Source organism: Gadus morhua, chromosome 23 (assembly GCF_902167405.1).
Source record: "Gadus morhua chromosome 23, gadMor3.0, whole genome shotgun sequence".
Classification (NCBI taxonomy): Eukaryota; Metazoa; Chordata; class Actinopteri; order Gadiformes; family Gadidae; genus Gadus; species Gadus morhua.
The window spans coordinates 9,900,920-9,923,492 of NC_044070.1; the positions used below are offsets into that span (position 1 = coordinate 9,900,920).

General features: G+C 51.7%; 1 protein-coding gene across 23 annotated transcripts in view; it reads right to left on the reverse strand.

The window, feature by feature from the left end:
• Nucleotides 1-17: 17 nt before the first annotated feature.
• The window catches only part of scrib (scribble planar cell polarity protein), a 74,673-nt gene continuing 52,117 nt past the window's right edge, over nucleotides 18-22,573 (reverse strand). For 4 of the 23 annotated variants that reach the window (XM_030348288.1, XM_030348286.1, XM_030348287.1 and 1 more), the window contains 19 exons: nucleotides 22,192-22,248; nucleotides 21,532-21,588; nucleotides 21,230-21,310; nucleotides 17,419-17,907; nucleotides 16,225-16,296; nucleotides 14,728-14,784; nucleotides 14,360-14,482; nucleotides 13,063-13,173; nucleotides 12,538-12,585; nucleotides 11,949-12,095; nucleotides 11,068-11,227; nucleotides 9,777-10,107; nucleotides 9,015-9,104; nucleotides 8,630-8,818; nucleotides 6,301-6,440; nucleotides 5,714-5,751; nucleotides 5,246-5,320; nucleotides 3,196-3,250; nucleotides 18-1,832 (listed from right to left, as the gene is read on the reverse strand). In XM_030348288.1, coding sequence (XP_030204148.1) covers nucleotides 1,717-1,832; nucleotides 3,196-3,250; nucleotides 5,246-5,320; nucleotides 5,714-5,751; nucleotides 6,301-6,440; nucleotides 8,630-8,818; nucleotides 9,015-9,104; nucleotides 9,777-10,107; nucleotides 11,068-11,227; nucleotides 11,949-12,095; nucleotides 12,538-12,585; nucleotides 13,063-13,173; nucleotides 14,360-14,482; nucleotides 14,728-14,784; nucleotides 16,225-16,296; nucleotides 17,419-17,907; nucleotides 21,230-21,310; nucleotides 21,532-21,588; nucleotides 22,192-22,248 — 2,436 coding nt within the window. In that variant the 3' untranslated portion in view covers nucleotides 18-1,716. Of the gene's footprint in view, nucleotides 1,833-2,961; nucleotides 2,996-3,132; nucleotides 3,251-5,245; nucleotides 5,321-5,713; nucleotides 5,752-6,300; nucleotides 6,441-7,415; nucleotides 7,542-8,629; nucleotides 8,819-9,014; nucleotides 9,105-9,776; nucleotides 10,108-11,067; nucleotides 11,228-11,948; nucleotides 12,096-12,537; nucleotides 12,586-13,062; nucleotides 13,174-14,359; nucleotides 14,483-14,727; nucleotides 14,785-16,224; nucleotides 16,297-17,418; nucleotides 17,908-21,229; nucleotides 21,311-21,531; nucleotides 21,589-22,191; nucleotides 22,249-22,573 lie in introns of all 23 variants that reach the window. The other 19 variants (XM_030348298.1, XM_030348297.1, XM_030348308.1 and 16 more) reach the window with 19 other exon arrangements.

Consider the following 22,573-nt stretch of genomic DNA (forward strand, 5'->3'; position numbering starts at 1 on the left):
TGCGGTGAATCGGCTTATTAAATGAAAAGTAAAATTTATTATTCCTGAACCACAAAATAGACTTCTTTGGTTGTACAAATCCCCTAGTTACAGTCTGGTATGAGCTCTACACATCCACCCCATAATATCTCTGCCCCGCCCCCCTCCCACAGAGAACAGATGAACAAACACAGCATTAAAAAGGTGAATCCCAACGTGTTGGAGAAAGCGTTACCTACTCAACTATAATATTTATATAAAAAAAAAGACATTCACGAATGTTTCCAACCAAAAACTGAATCTCAGTCAGCTCAACATGGAAAGCTGTGATTAGTAGATTCTAGATTAAATTACAACGCCTGAGCAGCTCGCTGCCAGAACATCCCAACGACTTGATATCTGGAGAGAGAGGGGGGTTAAAGTAAAGTTGTGCCTAGAAGAGGTCTCTCCCATCATTTAAAACCATTAAAACCAATATACAAGCAGAGAGCTCCCAGTTGCAAGCCCGGTAACCACTGGCCCGCATGGCTCAGTTCATTTATCCCACCCCCCCCCCCCCCCCCCCCCGAGTTAGCTTTCCATACAATATTCACACGATATTAAAGGATTTCTCAGTGGTATCAGATTTAAATTAACCAAAGACGGATTCAAAACAATAGACATTATAACCCTGCCACCCTCAAGAGCCTCCTGATATGAAGAGAATGATTTATAGTTTACAGCGACGCCCTTAAAAGGACGGGAGGAAAGTACCATAAGACCCCTGGCGATGGCGCTGTGACTGAACTAGCGGTAGCTTTCTTTTACATTGTATTGTCTGCTAGCGTTGTAGCCTGTGGATGTAAACGGCGGTGGATGAACAGTAATGCTGGCGTCTCGTCAGGGTGGCTAGCGCAGGACTCTTAAAGCTCTCTGCTCCACTTCTCGGGTAGGCCGGGGCCTTCTTCGTTAGTTGCCTCGCAGGGCGTCATAAAATGTGTTTTTAAAATGCGTATACAAAATAGAAGGGTGATATTTGCTGTTACTTCCTTCATAGCTTGATAGTGTTAAAATAGGTTAAAAGGAAAAATAATCGACGTGACTTTGTGCTCTGAAGGGGCTTACAGCAGTAGGAAAAGGATTAGATTCAAAGACTAAAATGTTCCAGACCAAAATAAACTTTGGATGTTAGAATCTTGTAGTGTATTTTTATGTGTGTGTGTGTGTGTGTGTGTGTGTGTGTGTGTGTGTGTGTGTGTGTGTGTGTGTGTGTGTGTGTGTGTGTGTGTGTGAGCGACGCGTGCACGTGAAGGCAGCAGGACGCGCACGCTACCCCTATAACATTTACAATCTAGTCACTCCGAATAATAACATTCCCAAAGTTAGTATTACAGCTACGATTATTTTCTTCCAGTCTACTTTTCTCTCTCTTTTTTTAAAAAACAGCAAAACAAAAAGATCAGCAGAAACTAAACATCGTCCCGGCGACTCGTCCCCTAGCAACGCGTCCCATAGCAACGCCCCGCCTCACAGGCGTCGCAATGAACGCACACTGCCGGCTCTGTTGGCATGGCGACGAGGACCAGTGTGCTGGGACGCCCATCTTGTGTGGTGACTCATTTCCTGACCTGCCCCGCCTTCGTGGACGCAGCAGGAAGTGACTACTAGTGAAGAGTTTGGATGGTCGTTGTCGTCGTGGTTTCCACACATCCGGTGGTCCTCAGCCGTTGTGTGTGTGTGTGTTCCTGTGTTCCGGGGCTATGTGGGGACGGCGGCTTCCAGGCTGTGGCGGCCCTGTCTCAGCTTGCGTTTGTTGCTGTACAGCGACACCTCCTCCGGGCCCGCATCCGCCTCCTCTGGGTTCACAGCTGCTACTGGGACACACACACACACACACACACACACACACACACACACACACACACACACACACACACACACACACAATAGTGTTAACGACAAGACCTCAGCCCATCTTGAAAACTAAAGGAAGCTGACATGGAAGAGAAACAAGGAAGTGGAAAGAATGACGCAGAGATGCAAGTGAAGAAACAGCAGACAAGAGTATACATTTAAAGAGTTAGTACACACCGCAAGTTAAACCTGAAGTAGCAGCACCCCCACTGGTCAAACGTAGTATTACACATGCACTTGATTTCGTTGATTTAATTGTCACTTTACTGGCTAATCTCATAACTCGTTGTGTTTCAAGTGGTCGTGTTTACTCCTTTAATATCAGGATTCTATTAAATGTACATCACATCGAGACCGTGACTCTGAAATGGTGATCAATTGGAAAAGTCAACTAGTGTAGAAAACTTGGGCTGGAATACAAAACACGCACAGGTACGTCTAGAGTGATGTCACAACGTCTACTGTTTTATGGTAGATTGTTTTTTTGGTTAATTTGATATTGTATAGCGCATTATCGTTAGAACGAAAAGCAAAATCCAGTAACGCCCATTGTTCTGTAGCAGGGGTCACCATCACGGCGCCCGCAAGGACCAGATGAGGCCCCCTCTGGCCTGTTCTAAACACAGCACTACTCATTCTTCAACAACTCTTTCCCACATTTTTTAAGTCATTGTTGATAATTATTGTGAGAAATCCTTAAAATGCTCAGTGTCTTCACATAGATAAGTATCATTAACATTAATAATAATGTACAACTAAAGGCAAACTGAGCAAATTTGTTATTTCAGAAGAGCGTATCAAACTGGGTGCCCTTCGTATGACTCAGTACCCATGGGTCTCAGGTTCAGAAAGGTTGGTGACCCCTGGTCTGTAGTGTATGAATTCGGCCTCTCTTTCTCTCTTTCCCACACCCAGGCACCTCCACCGGATGCCAGGTCAGAGACCCCAACCCAGTAGTCCTCCACGGACCCCATCTAAGGTGACACACCACACCAAGCCAGGCGAGAACCCCACAGACCCGCTAAACCCCCATGCCTAGGCTACCAAGCTCGGCCCCGTTAACACACGGCACACGTTTGGGGGTCCTACCAAGATGGGGGGGGGGTCTATCCCAGGTAGTCACCTGGAGACGAGAACACATTATTACACCAGTCTGCATGGCTACTTGCACACCCCTCTCCAGACACACACACACACACAGTTTTTAGCAGTTTTTCTGTTTTCTCAAAGAGCAGCCTCCAACCAGTTTGTGGCGCTGACCCTAGAGATGAGTCTAAGGATGACGATTGGCTGTTGACTGTAGCCCCTCCCACAGGAACTCACCCGGGCTGCTGGTGCCGTCGTCTATGAAGCAGGGCTCATCCACCAGGTCAGGTGACTAGGAGAGAGAGAGAGAGAGAGAGGAAAGAATCACAACCGTGTAGGGGCGTGTGTTTATGTGTGTGTGTGCCAACATTTAGTCCCCTCGTATTTAAAGGGCCCCCCTTTTTCCCCACACACCAGGAGTTCTAAATCTACCCAATTAGAGACATTTCAAGTGCCAAGAGACTGCCAATTGGTAAAGGAGACCAATTGGACGCCCACTTGTGATGTCACTAACGGGTCGACTTCAGCAAAGACTGATCAATCACCGTCACACCTGGTTGGGAAACTGGGAGCCGTTTAATTAGTGTGTGTGTGAAGATGTTACTTTGACCCTTAACCCTGTGGAAGGTTTCCAGAAAGTGCTGCCATGTTAGTTAACCACTTACAGACTGTACACAAAGGCAAACAGAAGAGTGTTGCAAGAGTTCCCGGCAACACTAGACAGCACCCAGAGCTAGATGACTTGATCTGTAGAGTTACAGTCTCAACCTGAGAGCCCTTAACCAGCTGAAGACTTACCTCTTCAGCTGGGCGCCCCAGATAGCGTGTTACACCTGTTGTTACGCACTTAACGACAACATTTTAGTACTTTAGCATCCTGGGATTACATTTAGACATTAAGCAAAAACTCTTATTCAGGTTTACTTATTACTACCGAACTTCAAAGTGGTGTTATTTGGTTTCCAGTGACCCATGTCCGTGTAAACAGTGGCTCACTACTTAAACACATTTCAACTTTTGAACAACAACCCACAGTGCCCACGGTGACGTCAAACACAACCAATCACAGCCAACAGGGGGTCAGCTCCAGTAGACCAAGCCGAGAGACGCCTCACTGCACCACGGTACAGTACAGCCGAGCGTTAGCCTGGCCTGACAGGCCCAACATACACACAGCCACGCCCCGCAACCAGGCCTCACCCCTGGGGAGCACAGCATGCCGTCGCCAGCACACAGACTGCCCTGGCCGGGTGGAGATCAAGAAGCTCCAAGTGTGTTGGTTAAAAGGACAGGAAAGCCTTGGTGTCTGAGCCATGCGTGGAATGCCGGGGTGGGGGTGAAAGCCTTAATGAAGGTGGGTGGCAGTTAGTGGTCATTGAACCCAGGGCTCATCCTGGTTAAAATGGGTGACTGAATGCTGAGGTGAAAGCGGTAGGGACAGAGCCCCCCGGTGGTAACAGTGGGTGCTGCCATTACAGTTGGTGATGTGGCATCAGAAAGGGCGATTGCAAATCACCTGTTTGTAGGGTTTTGATTAGACATGTGCATGAGAAGTAGGATTGGTGAGTGTTAAAATGAAGTGATTGTCGCCCCGTTTGTGAACAAACGCTCCGTATTATCATATCCGTTTCTGGGTCACGCTGTCATCCAGTTAAAGGCTCTCCGGATTCCTGAAAACATGAGCTGACTTCCTTTGTTGCAGGTGTCTGATAAATAGTTCTCCTTTTGTACCTGGCAGGTTAGTTCGTTTGTTGATTTATTTATTTACTTCATTTAATTGTTTTGGTTTAAACTTTTGTGGGTTTAATCTTTGGGGTTCCACTTTAGATGAACTAACCTGCAGGGTCAGATATGGAGCCTGCCGTCATGTTTACGTTCTGCCAACAGGCCTCAGAGGGGACGACCCAGTGACCGTAAAGGGGTCATGATCATACGGAGTGTTGCTCCCGCATGGGGCTAGGTGATGGCCTCACTGGTTGAACAGCGAGCCAGGGAACAGTGATGTGTGGTTACTGGTGGGAGACGTTTGAGGTTATTCTTACAAAATCAATAACACTTTTTGTAAACAACACAAACACACATCCCTGAGTCCAGAGAGCAGTGTTAGCCACACCCCCACAGAGAGCCTCAGCCAATCAACAAGCTCCACCTCCCCCCCCCCCCGAATAAAAAAACAAACAGACTCAGGGTTTCCACGGCCACACCTTCTCAGTAACGGGGGGGGGGGGGGGCGGGGGGGGGGGGAAGCGAGGATCGGGCGGGGGGGAGGTGCTCATGCAGCCGGTACCTGGATGTCGTAAACAGGTTTGGAAGAAGGAATGGCTGCGAACTGTCGGTAGTCAAACTTCTTAGACGACACGGACTGGAGGGACAAAGTGTGGACAGCATGATGGAGGGAGGTGAGGATGGAGGGGGGAGGGAGGTGAGGATGGGGGGGGGGGGGGGGGGGGAGAGGAGAGTGTGAGCAGAGAGAGAGTAGAGGAGGGTGAGGGTAGTGGTCAGGAGAGAGGAGAGGAGAGCTAAGAAAAAGGGTGAGGCAGCCAGCCAGGGAATGGGGTAGAAGGGGTGAGCGTGATCAAAGCGTGGACTGGCCATGTGCCCATGAGCAAGGCATTGGGGTGGGGGGGAGGGGGGGTCAACTTCCATGTGTCTTACAGGGCCGCCGTTTACTTCCTGTGCCGTCGGGGAGGCTACTCCAACGGTGGATACCAAACAGAAGGGAGCATCAGTAAGTAAGGATAAGAGGGCCTCTTACCAGTCTGCCGGGGGAGGTGACTCCTCGAGGGATGAGTTCTGTCGGGGGAATGCACAATAAAAACGGGTTAATACCCCAGTAGTCCAATAGTAGCCTATTCCTTTGGTCTAATTGAACACAGGTGCTGACATGAACAGACACACACATGATGCTCATACTGGTAGTTCATATGTTGGGAGAGGCTGTCGGTAAGTATTATTTTCAAGTGTTTGAACAAAAGCCACCTAAAATTAGGCATTGTTGAGTCCGTTTTTTTTAAAAGAGTATATGATTATGATCCGTCGATGATGGGTCCGACCTGACTGATATGATTAGAATATTCAAAACCTTAGTCGAGGATACCTCTATGTTGTAGAAAGACTAAATAAATAAATAAACACAAGAAAAAGACAAACAAATCGCACTGCAGGGACAGCGCCATCTACGGTGAAACGCGGGTCATGGCACAACGTGGTTTCTGATTCGCTGTACCACCGGTGACCAGTGGTGATGTCACTACTACACGGCTTCCCGTCTACGCATATTATTGGAGCGGCGTCGCGTGTAAACCGCAGTGGGCGGTGTCCCTTTGGTGACGTTGTGTTTACCTTCCATGGGGGTGGGGGAGGGGGTGGGGGCGGGGGACGGCGACTCCGTCAGTTGGTCCAGCGTGCCGCGCTTCTTGCCCTCCTTGGACTTGGCGATGACCATCTGGGCCTTCAGGGCGTCCTGCTCCAGAGACTTCATCCTGCAGGGGGGGGCAACACAGTCAGATGGGGCCCGGTCAACCCGCCCCGGATGGGTCTTGGGATAGATCGGCCCACCGAGCGGACTGGACCAACTGGTGAGCCGATCTATCCGTCATGCGTCTGGCTGGACCCCTCCTATTGGGACGTCCCAGGCGAAGACTACCCCGGTGCGGTCGACTGGGAGGATGATCCATCAATCGATCTATCGATCAAACGTTCAACTTGTGCTGTCACTACGGGGTAAGCGATGATGGCTGGTCCACATCAGGAGCCCCTTCATCGGAACAATTAAGCCTCTCGACATTAGGCCTGTCACTCAAGGGGCCGGTCAACATGAACATGGACATTTTGTAGTGTAATGTCCTCGGCGGTCATGTTGCGTTCAAACCGTGACCCGAGGAAACCCAGCGCATTCCAGGGTGAGGAGCATCGCCTCACTACTAGGTGGTTACCCTGTGGGCTCAAGGTCAGTCCGAGTAATGATGCACTGATGAGAGAAGAGTGAGAAGAGCAGAGAGAGAAGAGAAGGGACAGAGGGGTGGAAGGCGGGAAGCCGGTGAAGGAGAAGCCAAGCCGTGCACAAGTGAGCTAGTCCGGTGACGGTGTTTGGGCGAGCGGGTGCCTCTACTGCTCCCCCTCTTTGAAAAGGAACCAACCACTGGAGATCAGACCGAAGGGAACAGCGCCGTCTCTGGCTGAACACTGGCACTGCAGCCGCTTCTGACCAGCTCATTTCAGGACGAGGTGACGCCGTGCATGGAGCGACATCAGCCGGCCCCGACCGAGCCAATCAGAAGCAGGCTGTGTGGGGTTCCAATGTGTTTGCTCGCGTGTCGCTCCGGTTGGATTTGGGTTGATTTTAAAATTAAACTTTAAACCAATCTCATGCCAAAGCACCCCCCCCCCCCCCTCCCCCACCCGGCACACTCCCACAATGCCGTGCGTGCGGCCCGGCGGTGGCCCGGGGAGCAGACCTGGGCTGGGTGTCAGCGGAGGAGGGGGGGGCGGAGGGGCTCTGAGACGCCCTCACCCTGGCCTGGTACAGCCTCCTGGCCAGGTCCTGCTCATACTGCCTAACATCCTCCTCCAGACCAGACGGCCTGCACCCAGACACACCACCGCCATCACCAGGAGGAGGAGGAGGAGGGGAGGGGGAGGAGGAGGAGGAGGGGGGAGGGGGAGGAGGGGGAGGGGGGAGGAGGAGGAGGATGGGAGGGAGGAGGAGGAGGGGGGGAGGAGGAGGAGTGGGGATGAAAGGAGGAGGAGGTAAGAAAGGAGAAGGAGGTATGTAGGAAAGGAGAGGAAAGGAGGGTGGCACGGCAGGATGAAGGAGGAGGAAACAAGGGTAGGAGACAAGAACGACAGAAATAAAGGAAGATAAAAACAAAGATATAACACAGACACAGAGATAGTCGGGAACTCATCCACGGGACACAGTGGGCGAGAGAGGAAGAGAGACTGACGTCTCTCTCACTGAGTCAACAAACGCCTGGAATTGACCCCAGTGAAGTGAGAGTTGTGACACATTGGGTAGCGACTAGCAAAGGACAGAGATTTAATTGGACATATTTAGTCTTAGTTCAAGGCAGGGTAGTCAACAGGGATAAACCAGCCAGAGTAAGGCCAGAAGAATCAGAGTGTGGAATTATTATCCATTATGTGTAGATACCGATGGTTAACGTCTGTAGAGGTTGGATCAGATCGATTCTAAAACAAACATACCCCAACCGCAACATGTGGTCAACAAACCACAGTCCAACATATCCCTGAGTTCAATCAAAAAAACAAAGTTGAAATTTAGCCCCACATTAAACATAGAAAGTAAAAACCCCCCCTTCTGTTCCCACGGATGCAAACAATAAAAGCACTAGAATACTGGTGACAACCAGTTACTAATCTACCAAGCAGAATAGAAAACGTAAAGGATTTGTACATATATAGTTGGACTGCACCCCCAAATAAAACCTAACTGTCAAATTGCCTTCTTTTAGCGTGGGATTGTAGCAAAACTGATATGAACTCAATTGAGCGAATCCAAAGCTCAGCTAAAGGAGTTAAACCAAACCAAACTGGGCTAGGCTAAAGGACCCTAAACGGAGTACCACTTGGGAACCAGCGCAGGGCGACGATTAAGCTAAGCTAAGCTAAACCAGGCAGAGCTGTGCTCCGCTACGGGCCGGGGTCTCACCGCGCTGCCCGCCACATGGCCCTCTTCTCGGCCTCCAGAGCCCGTTTCTCGGCGGGGGAGAGGTCCTGGTCCGGGGCCGCCGCCGCCAGCTCCGGGCTCTGCAGCCTCAGACGCTCCTGGTGGCGCCGCTCGGCCTTCGCCGTGCGGACCGGCGCCACGGCCGGCTCAGCGGTGTAGGCAGGGACGAGCCTACACACACACACACACACACACACACACAGGATCAATATAGACTACTGTAGACCGTTGACTACTATATTATATTGGTAATGGGTCATATTAGTTATGAGTTAGTGGCGTCTAGTGGAAGGTTAGATTAGAGAGTGATAGTCGATGGGGTTATATTAGAGACTACTAGTGGGTGGGTCATAGTGGTGCTAGTTACCCGGTCATGGAGGTGGGCCGCTGGTCCAACCTGAACCCGTCCTCCAGGGAGTTCCTCTGGGATTCTCCCTTCCCGTCCACTGAGGACGCTCTGCAGACACAACAACAGATATTAGCATAAACGTACCTAGACTGGCATGAGGGATCCAGTAGGGTTCAATCCATTTGTTACATAGCATAATGGTGCTTATATATGAACCCGTCGTCACGTCAAGAGTTCTGCTGATAGACGTAAAAGGAGGAAAGAGGAGGGATAGATGGATAGGAGGGAGGAGGGATGGAAGGAGAGGAGACAGGAGTGATAGAAGGAGAGGAGGAGAGAGGAGGGATAGATGGAGAGGAGAGAGGAGGGATGGAAGGAGGGATGGATGGAAGGAGGGGAGAGAGGAGTGATGGAAGGAGAGGAGGAGAGAGGAGGGATAGAAGGAGAGGAGAGAGGAGGGATGGAAGGAGAGGAGGAGAGAGGAGGGATAGAAGGATAGGAGAGAGGAGGGATAGAAGGAGAGGAGGAGAGAGGAGGGATAGAAGGATAGGAGAGAGGAGGGATAGAAGGAGAGGAGAGAGGAGGGATGGAAGGAGAGGAGAGAGGAGGGATGGAAGGAGAGGAGAGAGGAGGGATGGAAGGAGAGGAGGAGAGAGGAGGGATAGAAGGAGAGGACCATCAGGAGACTAGGAGGGAGTAGAAGGGAGCAGGCGGGGCTGCAGAGAGAAGGGGCAGGTTAGGAGGAGAGCAGGGTCGCTAGGGTAGAGAGCCGCCTCCTACCCTGAGCCGCTGTAGTAGCCGGGGGGCGTGGAGGTGTAGCCCGGGGAAGTGGAGGTGTAGCCAGGTGGGGTCGAGGCGTAACCGGGGGGCGTGGAGGCGTAACCGGGGGGCGTGGAGGCGTAGCCGGGGGGCGTGGAGGCGTAGCCGGGGGAAGTGGCGTTGTACCCCGGGGTGGAGGGGAGGCGGGTGGTGGTGGCGAGGGGCTCCACGCGGTACTCCACCCCGTCCAGGAGCACCTTCCCGGTGGCCTTCATGTGGGCCAGGTCATCATCGTCATCGTCGTCCTCGTCGTCCATCAGGTACTCCCGCGCCCGCTGCTCAAACCGCCGCTCTGGGGGGGGGGGGAGAGGTCAGGGGTCACTAGGGCTCTTGGGTTCATTCCAGAGGGGCGATGTGTTCATTGGGGCCGCCTTCTTAGGCCTCCGTTTCCAGTTTCACTTAGTAAACCAACAAACGGTCTAAGGGACTTTAAATATTACAACCATTTAGCAACGAGTTCAGAGACATTAATGAGAAGGTAGAGGTTATGCCCTTAAGACAGGTCATTAATGAGAAGGTAGAGGTTATGCCCTTAAGACAGGTCATTAAGGAGAAGGTAGAGGTTATGCCCTTAAGACAGGTCATTAAGGAGCAGGTGGGGTAAGACCCTTAAGACAGGTCATTAAGGAGCAAGTGGGGGTAAGACCCTTAAGACAGGTCATTAAGGAGAAGGTAGAGGTTATGCCCTTAAGACAGGTCATTAAGGAGCAGGTGGGGTAAGACCCTTAAGACAGGTCATTAAGGAGCAGGTGGGGGTAAGACCCTTAAGACAGGTCATTAAGGAGCAAGTGGGGGTAAGACCCTTAAGACAGGTCATTAAGGAGCAAGTGGGGGTAAGACCCTTAAGACAGGTCATTAAGGAGCAAGTGGGGGTAAGACCCTTAAGACAGGTCATTAAGGAGCAGGTGGGGGTAAGACCCTTAAGACAGGTCATTAAGGAGCAGGTGGGGGTAAGACCCTTAAGACAGGTCATTAAGGAGCAGGTGGGGGTAAGACCCTTAAGACAGGTCATTAAGGAGCAGGTGGGGTAAGACCCTTAAGACAGGTCATTAAGGAGCAGGTGGGGGTAAGACCCTTAAGACAGGTCATTAAGGAGCAGGTGGGGGTAAGACCCTTAATACAGGTCATTAAGGAGCAGACATCGGGGGTCTAAACCCAGGACCCTACAGCTGGAAGTCAAACCCCGCCCAACAACCACAACTCTCCTGCCCATTACACCGCCACAGTGAGAAGGAAATAAAAGCAAGCAGACCTTCCTCCTCCCTCATCTTCTTCAGGTCGTCGGCTCCGACCAGCGACACGCGGGGCTTGGGTTTGTCCGGCGTCGTCTGCTTCACGTCGATCTCAAAGTACTTCTGGCGGTCCCGGAAGGAGCGCTGCTCCGGGGTGTCCGGACCCCCCGGGGAGGGCGTCTGGGGGGGCAGGGGGCAAACATCCACAAGGGTCACAAGGGGTCCGGGAGGTTAGAACAGGGGTCAGAGGTCAGAGAGTTAGGGGGGAAACACAGAGCAGAGAGAGCTGCTGCAATTTTGCAGTGAAAAGAGAAATAAACGTTGAGAGGTCATTTGGATAGTAATTTCAAATTAAGTCGATATTGAATAAAGTGAATTTGAATGAGGTCATTTTGCAGGACGTCGATTTCCCCCATAGGTGAGAATATTCATTATTGGACACCATGTTAAGCATTAGTGAAAAACAGGAGTTGAGGCAGCGACGCAGCGAGAGAGCATCAGCAGATGTCAAGAAGACCCAGATCAGCCTGGATCAGACCCTGGTCTGAGGCGTAGCACAGGGCGGCCAATCATCACAAGCCACGCCCCCAAACTCCAGCATGTTCAGGGGAGAAAATCATTGGCACCGTCCAATCAGCACCCAGCGCCCCAAGCCCGTTCTCAGTCAGGTGACTGGCGAGCGTTCCGTTTTGATTCCACCGCAGAAGCCCCCTGCTACACCACCTCCTACACCACCCCCGGCGGAGGCCACGGTTCGGGGGGGCGTAGTTGCCAGATCAGGCCAGATTTCCCGCCCAATCTGGCAACCCTGGCTGCAGTGTGCTGCAGCCAGGGTTGCCAGATTGGGCGGGAAATCTGACCCAATCTGGCAACACTGTTGGTGGGGTTGTGAGGGCTGTACCTGGGGCACCATGGAGGGCCTGGAGAAGCGGGGCACGGCCGCCATGCTCTGGTAGTCCCGGTGGTCCGGGGGGCACGGGGACCTCGCCCCCCCGCCCCCCTCCCCCCCGTCTACGGCGTCCTCAAATACCTCGCTGAACCGCGCCGACTGGAAAGGGCCACATAGGTCATTACCACGGCGACGGGCAGCGACGTCAGGGTGCGCGTGCCGTGGCGATTGGCGGACATTACGCGGTCGCCGTGGCTATGGGCTGACATTTGTTTTGTGTCCATGGTGATAGGCATACATTTAGGGTTGTTGCCACGGGGATAAACTGAAAACTGGCAAGTTGAGGAAATCCTATTTTACATGCAGACTTCATACATTTATAACCTCCATCTGTCCACCAAAGTGATGCCTCTATAAGAGTGCATTTCCAGTGTTCCTTAAAACAGATTGTCCATAGATGGCGCCATTACTTCATTATGATTCAGTGCGAGTGTAGATTCTGCTTCAACATAAGGTTGCATTTGACTGAATATTTTCCCATGGGAGCCGCTCTGCATTGAGCTGTGGTGTGCTCCGAGTCTAAGCCGGAAGAGGCCCTCACCTCAGGAGAAGACGCCTGCTGGACGTGGTTCCTCCCGCCGTACAGGTCCTGGTGTTGGGGGGGGGGGGGAGAGCAGGGAACAGGGAGTGTGAGTTCTCAGTGGAAACTAGAGCCCTTCTGGAGACTGACACGACAAGATGCAGTCAGGGAACACTCAGGAGACGGAGAAGAGAGGAACGAAATAAACAAGAGAAAGTAAGAGAAAAAGAAAAAGGGGAAGGGGTGACGAATCCGATCAAGAAAAATGTAATACCAAACGGTGCGGTGTTAAAGAAACGGGAGGGGGGGGGGGGGGGGGTGATACGACGTTCGATGCGGGGATCCAATCACAGCTCAGGACAACACCTCGACTCCAAACGACGACGACACGTCACGGATGTGCAACACCACACCGACGAGGACAGAGGCATTCCACACGCCACGAGACGTCACATGACGAGGGGACGGACCAATCTGCACAACATGCTCGTGGGGGGGGGGGGAGACCCCCTGGGGTGGGAGGGTCTCCGGGGGGGGGCAGCCTACCTGTGGTGGCTCCAGCGTGGCCGGCGCGTGAGGCACGGCGGCAAACGCCTTGTACGCCTGCTTGATATTCATGGGGAAGTCGCCGTGGGAGACGGGGGAGGGGCCGCGAGGCTGCAGCGGGAGGGGGAGGGGGGGGGGGAGGGAGGGCGATGGAGGAGGGGAGGGGCCGTTCAATATGGTGGGGGCGAGGGGGACAGACAGACGGCAGGGAGGACGGACAGACGGAGAGAGAGACAGTAGAGACAGAGAGATGGGGAGAGAGAGACAGATGAGATAGAGACACAGGCAGAAACCACTGAGACAGACAGACAGAGGGGGGGGGGGGGAGAGAGAGAGAGCGAGAGACAAAGACAGAGACAGAGAGAGAGAGAGAGAGAGAAAGAGACAGAGACAGAGACGAGATGAAAAGTAGAAACAGACAGAAAAGACACAAAGAGAGACAGACAGACCAAGAGACACAACCACGGGAGGAAAACTATGAGAACAACCAGCCGGTAGAAGAAGACGAGGAGGAGGAAGACGGGTGATACAGGTGTGTGGCTGGTTCTCTTGTGGCGGACGGACGGACAGACATATGGTAGGGCTCGGAACGTAGCCTGGTCTCAACTGGTCTGGGTCTCCTCTAGAGATTTGGCTATATGATAACCTTACCTTAAGTATCAAGCACACTGAACAAAACCCTTCTATTTACAAAGCCTGCTAGGTCCAACTGTCCAACGAACAGCACATTCCCGTAAGGAATTCTGGGATTGGTAGGAATATGTACCATTCCGGAGGGACACAGGAAGGGCCCTGTGATTCCTGTGCCTAGTGGTTGCCATGTCAACCAACCCAGGATAAAAGGCACACTGGTTACCAGTACATAACCTGGTTACCTGATAATGAGCCGGTAACCTGATCCTAACCTTGTTAACCTACACAACCAGGTTACTGTTCATAACGTAGTTACTCGTTATCTGTACACAACCAAGTCAGCGGTGTACAACCTAGATACCCATTCATAACCTAGTTACCTGAACATAACCTGGTTAAACAGACTCTTTGGTACGAGCCTGTGTAATGTAAACCAAACCACTGCAATCTCTTCTAGGTTCACGCCCTGCGTCGTAGCCCTGCGTTGCTACGGTTACGGCAGTGTGGGTGTTGTGCGGTACCCACAGCGCGCGGGTAAGGGGAGGCGGGGGGGGGGGGGGTTTGTCGTGGCGATGGTGGTGGTGGTGGTGGTGTCGGAGGGGTGGGTGGAGCGAGGACAGACACCGGAGGTCTACATGGTGGAGGTGGAGGTGAGGGGTCTTACAGAGGTCTGAGAGTTGATGGGGGAGGGGCCATGCTGGAAGGGGTTGGGGCTGCTGGCGTCGGGCGTGGCCGGGGACGGGGTGGACCAAACCCGGCCCGCCGGCTGGATCGCCCCCGGGCGGGTCTGGAGGGAGAGAGAGAGGGGGTGCTTTGTTATTTCTTATGTTTATTTGGCAATTATTAGTCGGGTTGTGATTGTTAATTGATTAATTGATTCACCAGACAGAGACAGAGAGAGAGACAGTGAGAGAGAGAGAGGTTGATGATGGGGAACAGTTATATGAGCCCCATGTTAACTGCTGGTGCTGGTGATGGTGTGGGGGTGATGGAGGCGGCGATGGTGTAGGCGCTATGACGCTTCACACTCACAGATGAGGGGCTGCTGTCCCGGGCGGTGGGGCCCGGGGAGCTGTAGTGAACGTTGGCCTGGAACACAACACACAGCAAGTCACACACCGAGATCATAGGACCCGGCACGCCCACGGCGCGGGTGGCAGCCAGCATGTGCAACGCACGCACCCACACTTACGCACACACACTCACGCACGCACCTTAACTCCAAGACCAATATAACTCTTTTTCATTTCACACTCCAAAATCTCAAAACAAATGCAAGCATGTTGTTTAATGCATATTTTAGCAAAGTCAACCAATTCAGCTGAATTTAAGTTCATTTCAAACACAGCCAGTCAAAAGACACAGACTGGAGCATCAGGTCTATAATCCACATCCAGTTTAATCTATATTAATCCAGTCTGGATTAGCAGCAGACGAAGCCCCAGACTAACGCACTCATGAAGCAGCGACCGCATACACTGTCAGCGCATGGCAGCAGGGCAGCAGCTGTTAGACCCCTGCATGTCTCTGAAGAGGAACCCAACACCGAGAGCAACCACACCTACAGCGCCATCTCTGGTCAAAGACAGCAACAAAAAAGCTCTTTTCAGATTGGCTTAATCAGTGACCCTTAGCGGAAGGGATGGCTCTGTCGGTTTGGTTGGACTTCAACACTACATGGAAGCAACTAGGTGGACTTTGGTAGGGATTATTCCCACAATGCATTGTTCTCCCCCCGATTTAAATTCTCTGACCACTAACTCTAACCCCACCATGGCTAACCTAATGCCAAATTGTAGGCATTTCTAACTTGATACCTAAACTTAATCTGTGACCTAATGCCTGAACTTCACCTATGATCAGAGGCCTAAACTTAATTTATGACCTAATGCCTGAACTTCATCTATGATCAGAGGCCTAAATTTAAAATATGCCGAATGTCTAAACCTAATCTATGATCTAAAGTCTTAACTTCCTCTATGATCTAATGTCTAAAGATACCCATCTGTAATCCATACCATCTGTCGAACACCTAAACATAATATCCAACCCTTACAACCCTACACCTCAACCCTACACCAGCTCCCATGCATCACGGGCACAACCCCCAGAAAAGTCTCCATAGTTGCCCCCCGGTTACAGACACGGCCCCGAGCATCAATCAATGAGCGCAGAACACCAGAACCTTGGGGGGCTCACTTACGAAGCGCGTCTCCCTGCCTGCCAGCAGGCTGGTGGACGGGGGGTGGCTGGGCTACAGGGAGAACACACTATTCAACACAACCAGGAAGTACTGCTACTGCTACATCCTGTCTAAAGCTAGGGCAAGGTACAGCGGCGGAGGAGTTCAAACCATCACCTGCTCCCCGCGCCTGGGGGGAAGGTTTGAACTGTGGTGCGGAGGCAGGGGTGAAGATGGGGTGTAGGGTGCAGACGAGTGGTTGGTTGGAATATGAGATGAGACGTACTCTGTGAGTCCCGGATGGGTAATGGGGGGAAAGTGGAGGGAGTTTGGGGAGATGGACTCACCGGCTGGATGCTGGGGGAGTAGGAGCCGTCCCTCACCGGGCTGGCAGTGCGTGGCAGATCGGAGCTAGATGTCTAGGTAGAAACACAAGCACAACAATGTAAGCCCCCTGCATGGCTCGTAGTAGAGGCAGACCCCAGGCCTGGAAGGCTGAAAGTCCTGCCACTTTCTGGCTCAGCTTAAAAGGCCAGTTGAGTCTACCCATCAGTTGTACATCTGAGCAGTACGATTAGGTCAAAATACTGGGAAGAGTTAACATCTCAAACCAGTGAATTAACATCTCATAGCGGTGTTAACATCTCAGAGCAGTGTATTAACAGCAGAGCAACACAGGTTAGTCTGGTGGAGCGGTCAACATTACGCCTACCCACTGCTTTTGTGGGGAGAAGTAATTCTTATGGGATGATACACAAGATATATATTCCTTTAGGAGACTCTTTATCCAACACAGGTGAAGGACGGGATGAGGGATCATCGTGCGCATGGATTATTTCAGGTAGGTTGGGAACATTGGGAATCGAACCCATAACCTTTTTGTCTGGATCAACTGAGCCTGTCCGAGTCCAAACCATCCCGCCCCAGCGCAGCTAACAGTGGGCTGATGAACGAGTGTCCCACTGTCTCCCACGGAGTGCCGGTCGGCTTCCCTCTAGACCAAAGACCCTCCAACGCTCCTTAATTCCCAAGACAGCTGCTGGGAATGACATTCTAATCATTCCCGACCTATAGTCATCGGGAAGAAGCGATCGACACTCCGTGCTCAACAGCTCAGCCTGTCTTGGTAACAGCACACGTCCCAACCGCACATGCTGTAAGTTTAGGGTATTTAATATGAGCCCTTCTCATATCGTTGGGTTCTAAAGTGGTTCCTGAAAACACACACGTTGTAGTGTGTGGTATTTTATGAGCAAAAACACTAGTCCTCAAAGCGTGCTGTGTGAACTCATAAAAACCCAAAGCCAAACCACAACCACAAAACAGCAAACCGTTTCCCCCATTCCTCAAGAAGGTGAGAATGGTTTTAGATAAGTTTCACAATCAGTAACACACACACACACACACAGACAAACCAGGCCTCTGTGACGTGGAGGCCCACATCCTGTCTTAACGTGCCATAGAGGAAGTGAGACGGAGCGTGTTAGAGTGAGTCCCCAGCGGCGCTCCATGCAGCCGACAGCGGGGCCGGTCCCTCTTGCCTTGGTGTACATCCAGGGCTGTAGCTTGCCCCCCCTGCCGTACCCGACAGGGGGACCCGATAGGATGCGCTCGGCGGGGGGGCGGCCCTTCCCCCTGCGATTGGCCACCAGGAAGGGGTTCTCGCTGAAGCAGATGGACTGCGTCTCCACCAGGCACTCGTCCTCGTCCTCCTCGCCGTTCAGGGAGGTGCCTGTGGAGGCCAGGGAGATGGTGGCGTCGCTCTGGCTGAAGGAGGTCACGTCGGGGGACGGGGGGGAGGCGTGGAGCAGGCTGTTCTCCTGGGTCATACCGGGGAGGGCCTGGGGGTCCGTGGGGCAGAGGGAGGCGGCGTGGGGGTCGCTGGGGTAGAGGGGGGTGTCTTGGGGGTCCGTGGGGTAGAGGGTTTCGGAGGGGTGACCCAGGCCAAAGCCCAGGGGCTCTAGTGAGGGAAGGCACTGGGCCTGCACGACGGCCTCCATGGGATCAGAACGGCTGAGCGGAGGGGAAAACTGAGCGAGGGAACAGAAGGGACAGAGAGAGGCGAAGGAGAAGGAGCAAAGAAAAAGCATAGAAAAGAAGACACTTAAGTAGGAGGAGAAACCAAGAGTTCAAACCGGGTAGGGAGGGTTTTGTGCAGAGGACGTTCTACAGTGAACTAAAGGTCCTTTTAGATCTGACGTGTAGCGAATAAACAATGCAAAACTGCCGAAAAACATGGCCTTTTCCATGTTCAGTTCCCAGCCCTGTAGTACATTCAACTCAATCAAAGCCAATCTTCAGTCTCATCCCCATCTCTTCCAATGGTTCATGCTGCCCGGCTGGCCATCAAATCCACATTTACAATCACTAGATCCACACCCGTCTCATGTTTTCACACACCAGACACATTCAGAGTCAACCGAGTTGTTGATCCAAAGCATTAAATATAAATTAAAAATGGCCACACCATCCATTCTTAAATATTTCCTTTTATAATACACACATTCTATAATGCCATCCCCCATGTTTTTAAGTCAGTGATGAAAATAGAACAGCGAGCTAACCATGCACATGAATGTTTTAACCAGCCAGCCAGGCCATCAGGATAAGGGACTCAGCCTCCTTTAAATGGAGCCTGACGAGGACTGGAGTTCCCGTCTCCATCCTGAAATAACCCCTGTTATCATGGCTATGAGTCTCCCAGAGACGGCCAGACTCCTGGACACCTCCCATGGGCCCCAGACCAGCTGATAGTCCCCACAATGTACTGTACAGTCCATTCCAGTAGAGTACAGTACACTATAGTACAGTCTAGAACCCTATTTAGTTTAATCCACTATACTAGAGTGCAAAACATTCTAGATTAGTCCGCCATAGCCCAGAACGGTCCACTACTTCAGTGACAGTCTAGAACCCTATGTAGTCTCGTCCACTACACTAGAGTCTAACACATTCTAGATTAGTCCACTAAAGTCTAGAACACTATGTAGTCTAGTCCACTACACTGGAGTCTAACCCATTCTAGATTAGTCCACTACAGTCTAGTTAGTACACCCTAGAATACTCTGCAACATCAACTCTGTTGCCATGAAAACGTTGGACCATTGACATCATTGGTCCAGGGTTTGCGTTCTCCAATGGTCAGGTTTGGTAAAGGTATCTAAATCGTTCTAACTTCTCCACACATTTTTCACTGAAATGGAGCTGATCCTGTGGAACGCGATTGTATGCCAACACGTCCCGGACGCGCTACTCTGTTGAATTAGAAAATAGCCAAGTGTGACGGCCCTGTGTAACAAGAGGGCGTGAAGGTGAGTGTGTAGTGTGTTTCAGCGTGAAGAATTTGCAGACATGGCCGTGACAGATCTGGTGACCATCTAAATAGCGGGACGGAGAACTTGAGCATTGTGACACAGGAACTGGGTTCTCGGCATGCGGGCGGGGGCTATAAGCGGTGGCACTATGGGGGTCAGTGGGCTGGAATGCGAACCCATGCGCTTCTGGCACCGGCTCACAGGCCCCGCTGGAGACAGCTGTGGGAGGGTGTAGGGTCTTACCCTGGGGGGGAACGCCAAAGCGATGACGGTCCACATCTGTGGTGTACTTACGGGAACCGGGGGGGGGGGGGGGGGGGGGGGGGGGGGTTCCTGTACGCATGAGATGACGGTACTCACGGTTAACATAGGAACCGAGATCGAATCCAGTCATGGTGCGTAAGATAACAAGACTTGCATACCAATATGAACTAACAAGCAACAACCGTTGTTCTGTGATTTGTAACCAAGTAAAAACTCAATGGAAATCTGGCCAAGTTCAAACTAGAAGGTTCAAAAGTCTACAAGCACCTGCTTTTCCTTTGAGTAAGAAAGTTTGATATGTCCGACAGCTGAAGCCTTCTCTCAGCAGAGGATAAAGGATCTCTGTGGTGCGGTCAGGGGGAGACAGGTGGAAGAACCTGAGTTCTGCTTCAATATTTAAGAGCCGGAACAGCTGAACATCACGTCAACGTTAAGCCCTCCTGGTAAAAGCCAAGCCAACCACACGTCTATATGTAGAGAACACTGTGGGAGCTAAAAGGTTTTGGACCAAATGTGCCAAGCAATTTCAAACTGAATATGCAGCAATTCCAAAACTTTAGTGTGAGGTTCATTACACAGAGATATGTATTTGTCTAAAATAGTCACACATTTGTCTAAAGGTGTCACGTAGGAAGATCAACATTTACGTATTTTGAAGAAGGAAAAAAAAAATACAGGAAAAAGGAATAGAAAGACAGAAGGCAAGAAAAAGAAAGAGAAACGGAGAGGGAATAGGGAAAGGGCCCCGATACTCACTGTAAGACGCAGGATAACGTCCGCACTGTGTCCAGAACAAACTCTTTAACTCCAGCCCCCAACTTTGAAACCCTTTTTCCTCTCCTTCTCCAGGGAAGGCGGTCACTCTCACCCTCTGTCTCACGAGCCCACCCCTCCCGTCATAAAACTGTCCAATTCCAAGCCAGAGCCCTGGGGTTAAAATAGACCATGAGAGGGGGCAGGCAGGGCCGACAGTAGCCAGCTGTTGGCCTGCCCCCCCTCCTCCTCCTCTGCCCAGCTCCCTTCATCTGCCAGAGGTCAGTGGGGCCAGACTGGCCCATGCTGCTCCATGCTCTAGCGTGGTAGTAAGGGAACCGTCCCCGACAAAGGATATTATCATACGACGCAAAGACAACCCATCAATGGTACTTCTACATCACTTTAGGATCCAAACTGGGCTTCTTCCACAAAATCATGTGTGGACATTTGGAGTGCCAGAACGCCTTGGCAACTGCCAAACAAGTGAGAGTTGATCGTGACCTGACAAACTGTTTTCTTTTTTCGGCCTCATTTGTGCAGTTCCCCCCCACGGATCTCACTCTTCAAACCGTCCATTGATTGGTCGCTGCGGCAAATAGGGTCTGTTGTTGTTAAGAGTATAGCCATCCCATCCATCCGTTAGTCCGTCCAGTATCCGTGTGAGCTTGACCTGGCGTGATCCAGAAGGTATCGCAGGGCTTAAGGGGTGATGACCAAGACGTTAAGACATTCTCAGCCCCCTCAAGGCCAACCGCCTTGGCCCCAGGTCACACAAGGTTTCCCAGGGGCTGAACCAAGTGGATGCCATGGAGAGGTGGAGGTCCGTGGAGATCTATTTTTGACCACCAACGCGGTCCCCAACATAAACTCAGGCAACCCGTACCCCCTACATACAAACCTCATAGAGTTCCTGACATCTCGTCAACCGAAAGGTCCTAATAACAGGTTTCACCGTCTCATTACTTCAACAGGGTTTGTGAACAGAGGAGAGAATTCTTTAAAACATTGTTAAACTCACCCTGTTGACCTTCTGGAGACTGGTTGTCGGCAGAGCGGCGAGCGTCTTGTAGTCCAGCTTCAAAGGTCCCGCCCCGACGTTCTGAACAAACCAATCAGAAAGAGGCAGATGAGGGAGAGGGCGGGGCACCGATGGGAGCAGCCGCCGCTGACGGCCGGCGTTTGCTAAACATCTCACACTATCGTCATACACGATCCTCAAAGACGTCAGACACCCTAGAGGGATCAGGCCTATTGGACCGCGAGCCCAACAGCGAGGTCTCATCTGGTGGGGGGGAACCGGTGCGTTGGGGGCGGTCTCACCTCCGTCTCCTCCTCCAACAGGCGAGTTGCCTCCTCGCGCTCCAAACGCATGCGCTCCTTCACCAGGAGAAAAGGGGGGAGGTGGAGATGGGGCACGGGGAGAGGAGGAGGACGGACACCCAAGCAACCACATGGTAATGAAACACAAGCGACAGAGGTGAGATGAACAGGGGGAGCGATGGACAGAGAGCCAGGAGGGGACAAACAAAAGGGTTGGATGGGGGTGTATGGGGGGGGGGGGGGGTGGGAGTTATGGCAGCAGTGATAGGATGAGATGAAGGTGAGTCCAAACACACCCAGAGTCAAACCATAACGGGGAAGAGGAGGAAGGGGTGAGGGGGAGAAAGAAAAAAAACAGAATAGAACCCATAGACATTAGAAGGTGATTCTGTGTTTCGTTTGGATCATTGACAGGGACGGGGCATGCGAGGTAGAACGTTTAGCGTCGTAAAAACACGGGGGGAGAGGGTGAAGGATTCAGTCCCCCACGGAAATAGCGCCTCACTGTTGGACACTCCAGACTTGTTGGTCTCTGGCCGCACTACCGATGTACAAGAACACTCAAACTGATCTGAAGTGTACTGATCCGTACTCTCACTATAATCTAGTCCGTACCCAAACCACTCCCTAACTGATTTTCTCCTCCTCCGTTTTTCTCACCACTTTCTCCATCTCTTCTCTCTCCCACTGGGAGGTCTCTCGCACCATCTCTGACTCCTGAGGGACAAGAGGAGACAGGACGCAGTGAATAAACAGATTTGATGCATTTATAATAAGTGTAAGGCCTTAGGATGAAGGTACCGTGGCTGGTACCACTACCACACGATCACTTTACATTTTGGTTATTTATTTCTGTTACTTATTTTTACTTATTTTATAGATTCTTTAATATCTATTTACTTTATATTGTATTGTTGCTGCTAAGTGTGTTGAGGTACCAAGCATAACAATTTTACTCTTCTGTACTTGTACAATAAGAATGTAATAAAAGTAATTCTGATTCTGAAGCTAGAAGGGTTAAAGGGAGGGAGAGAAGGTGTTG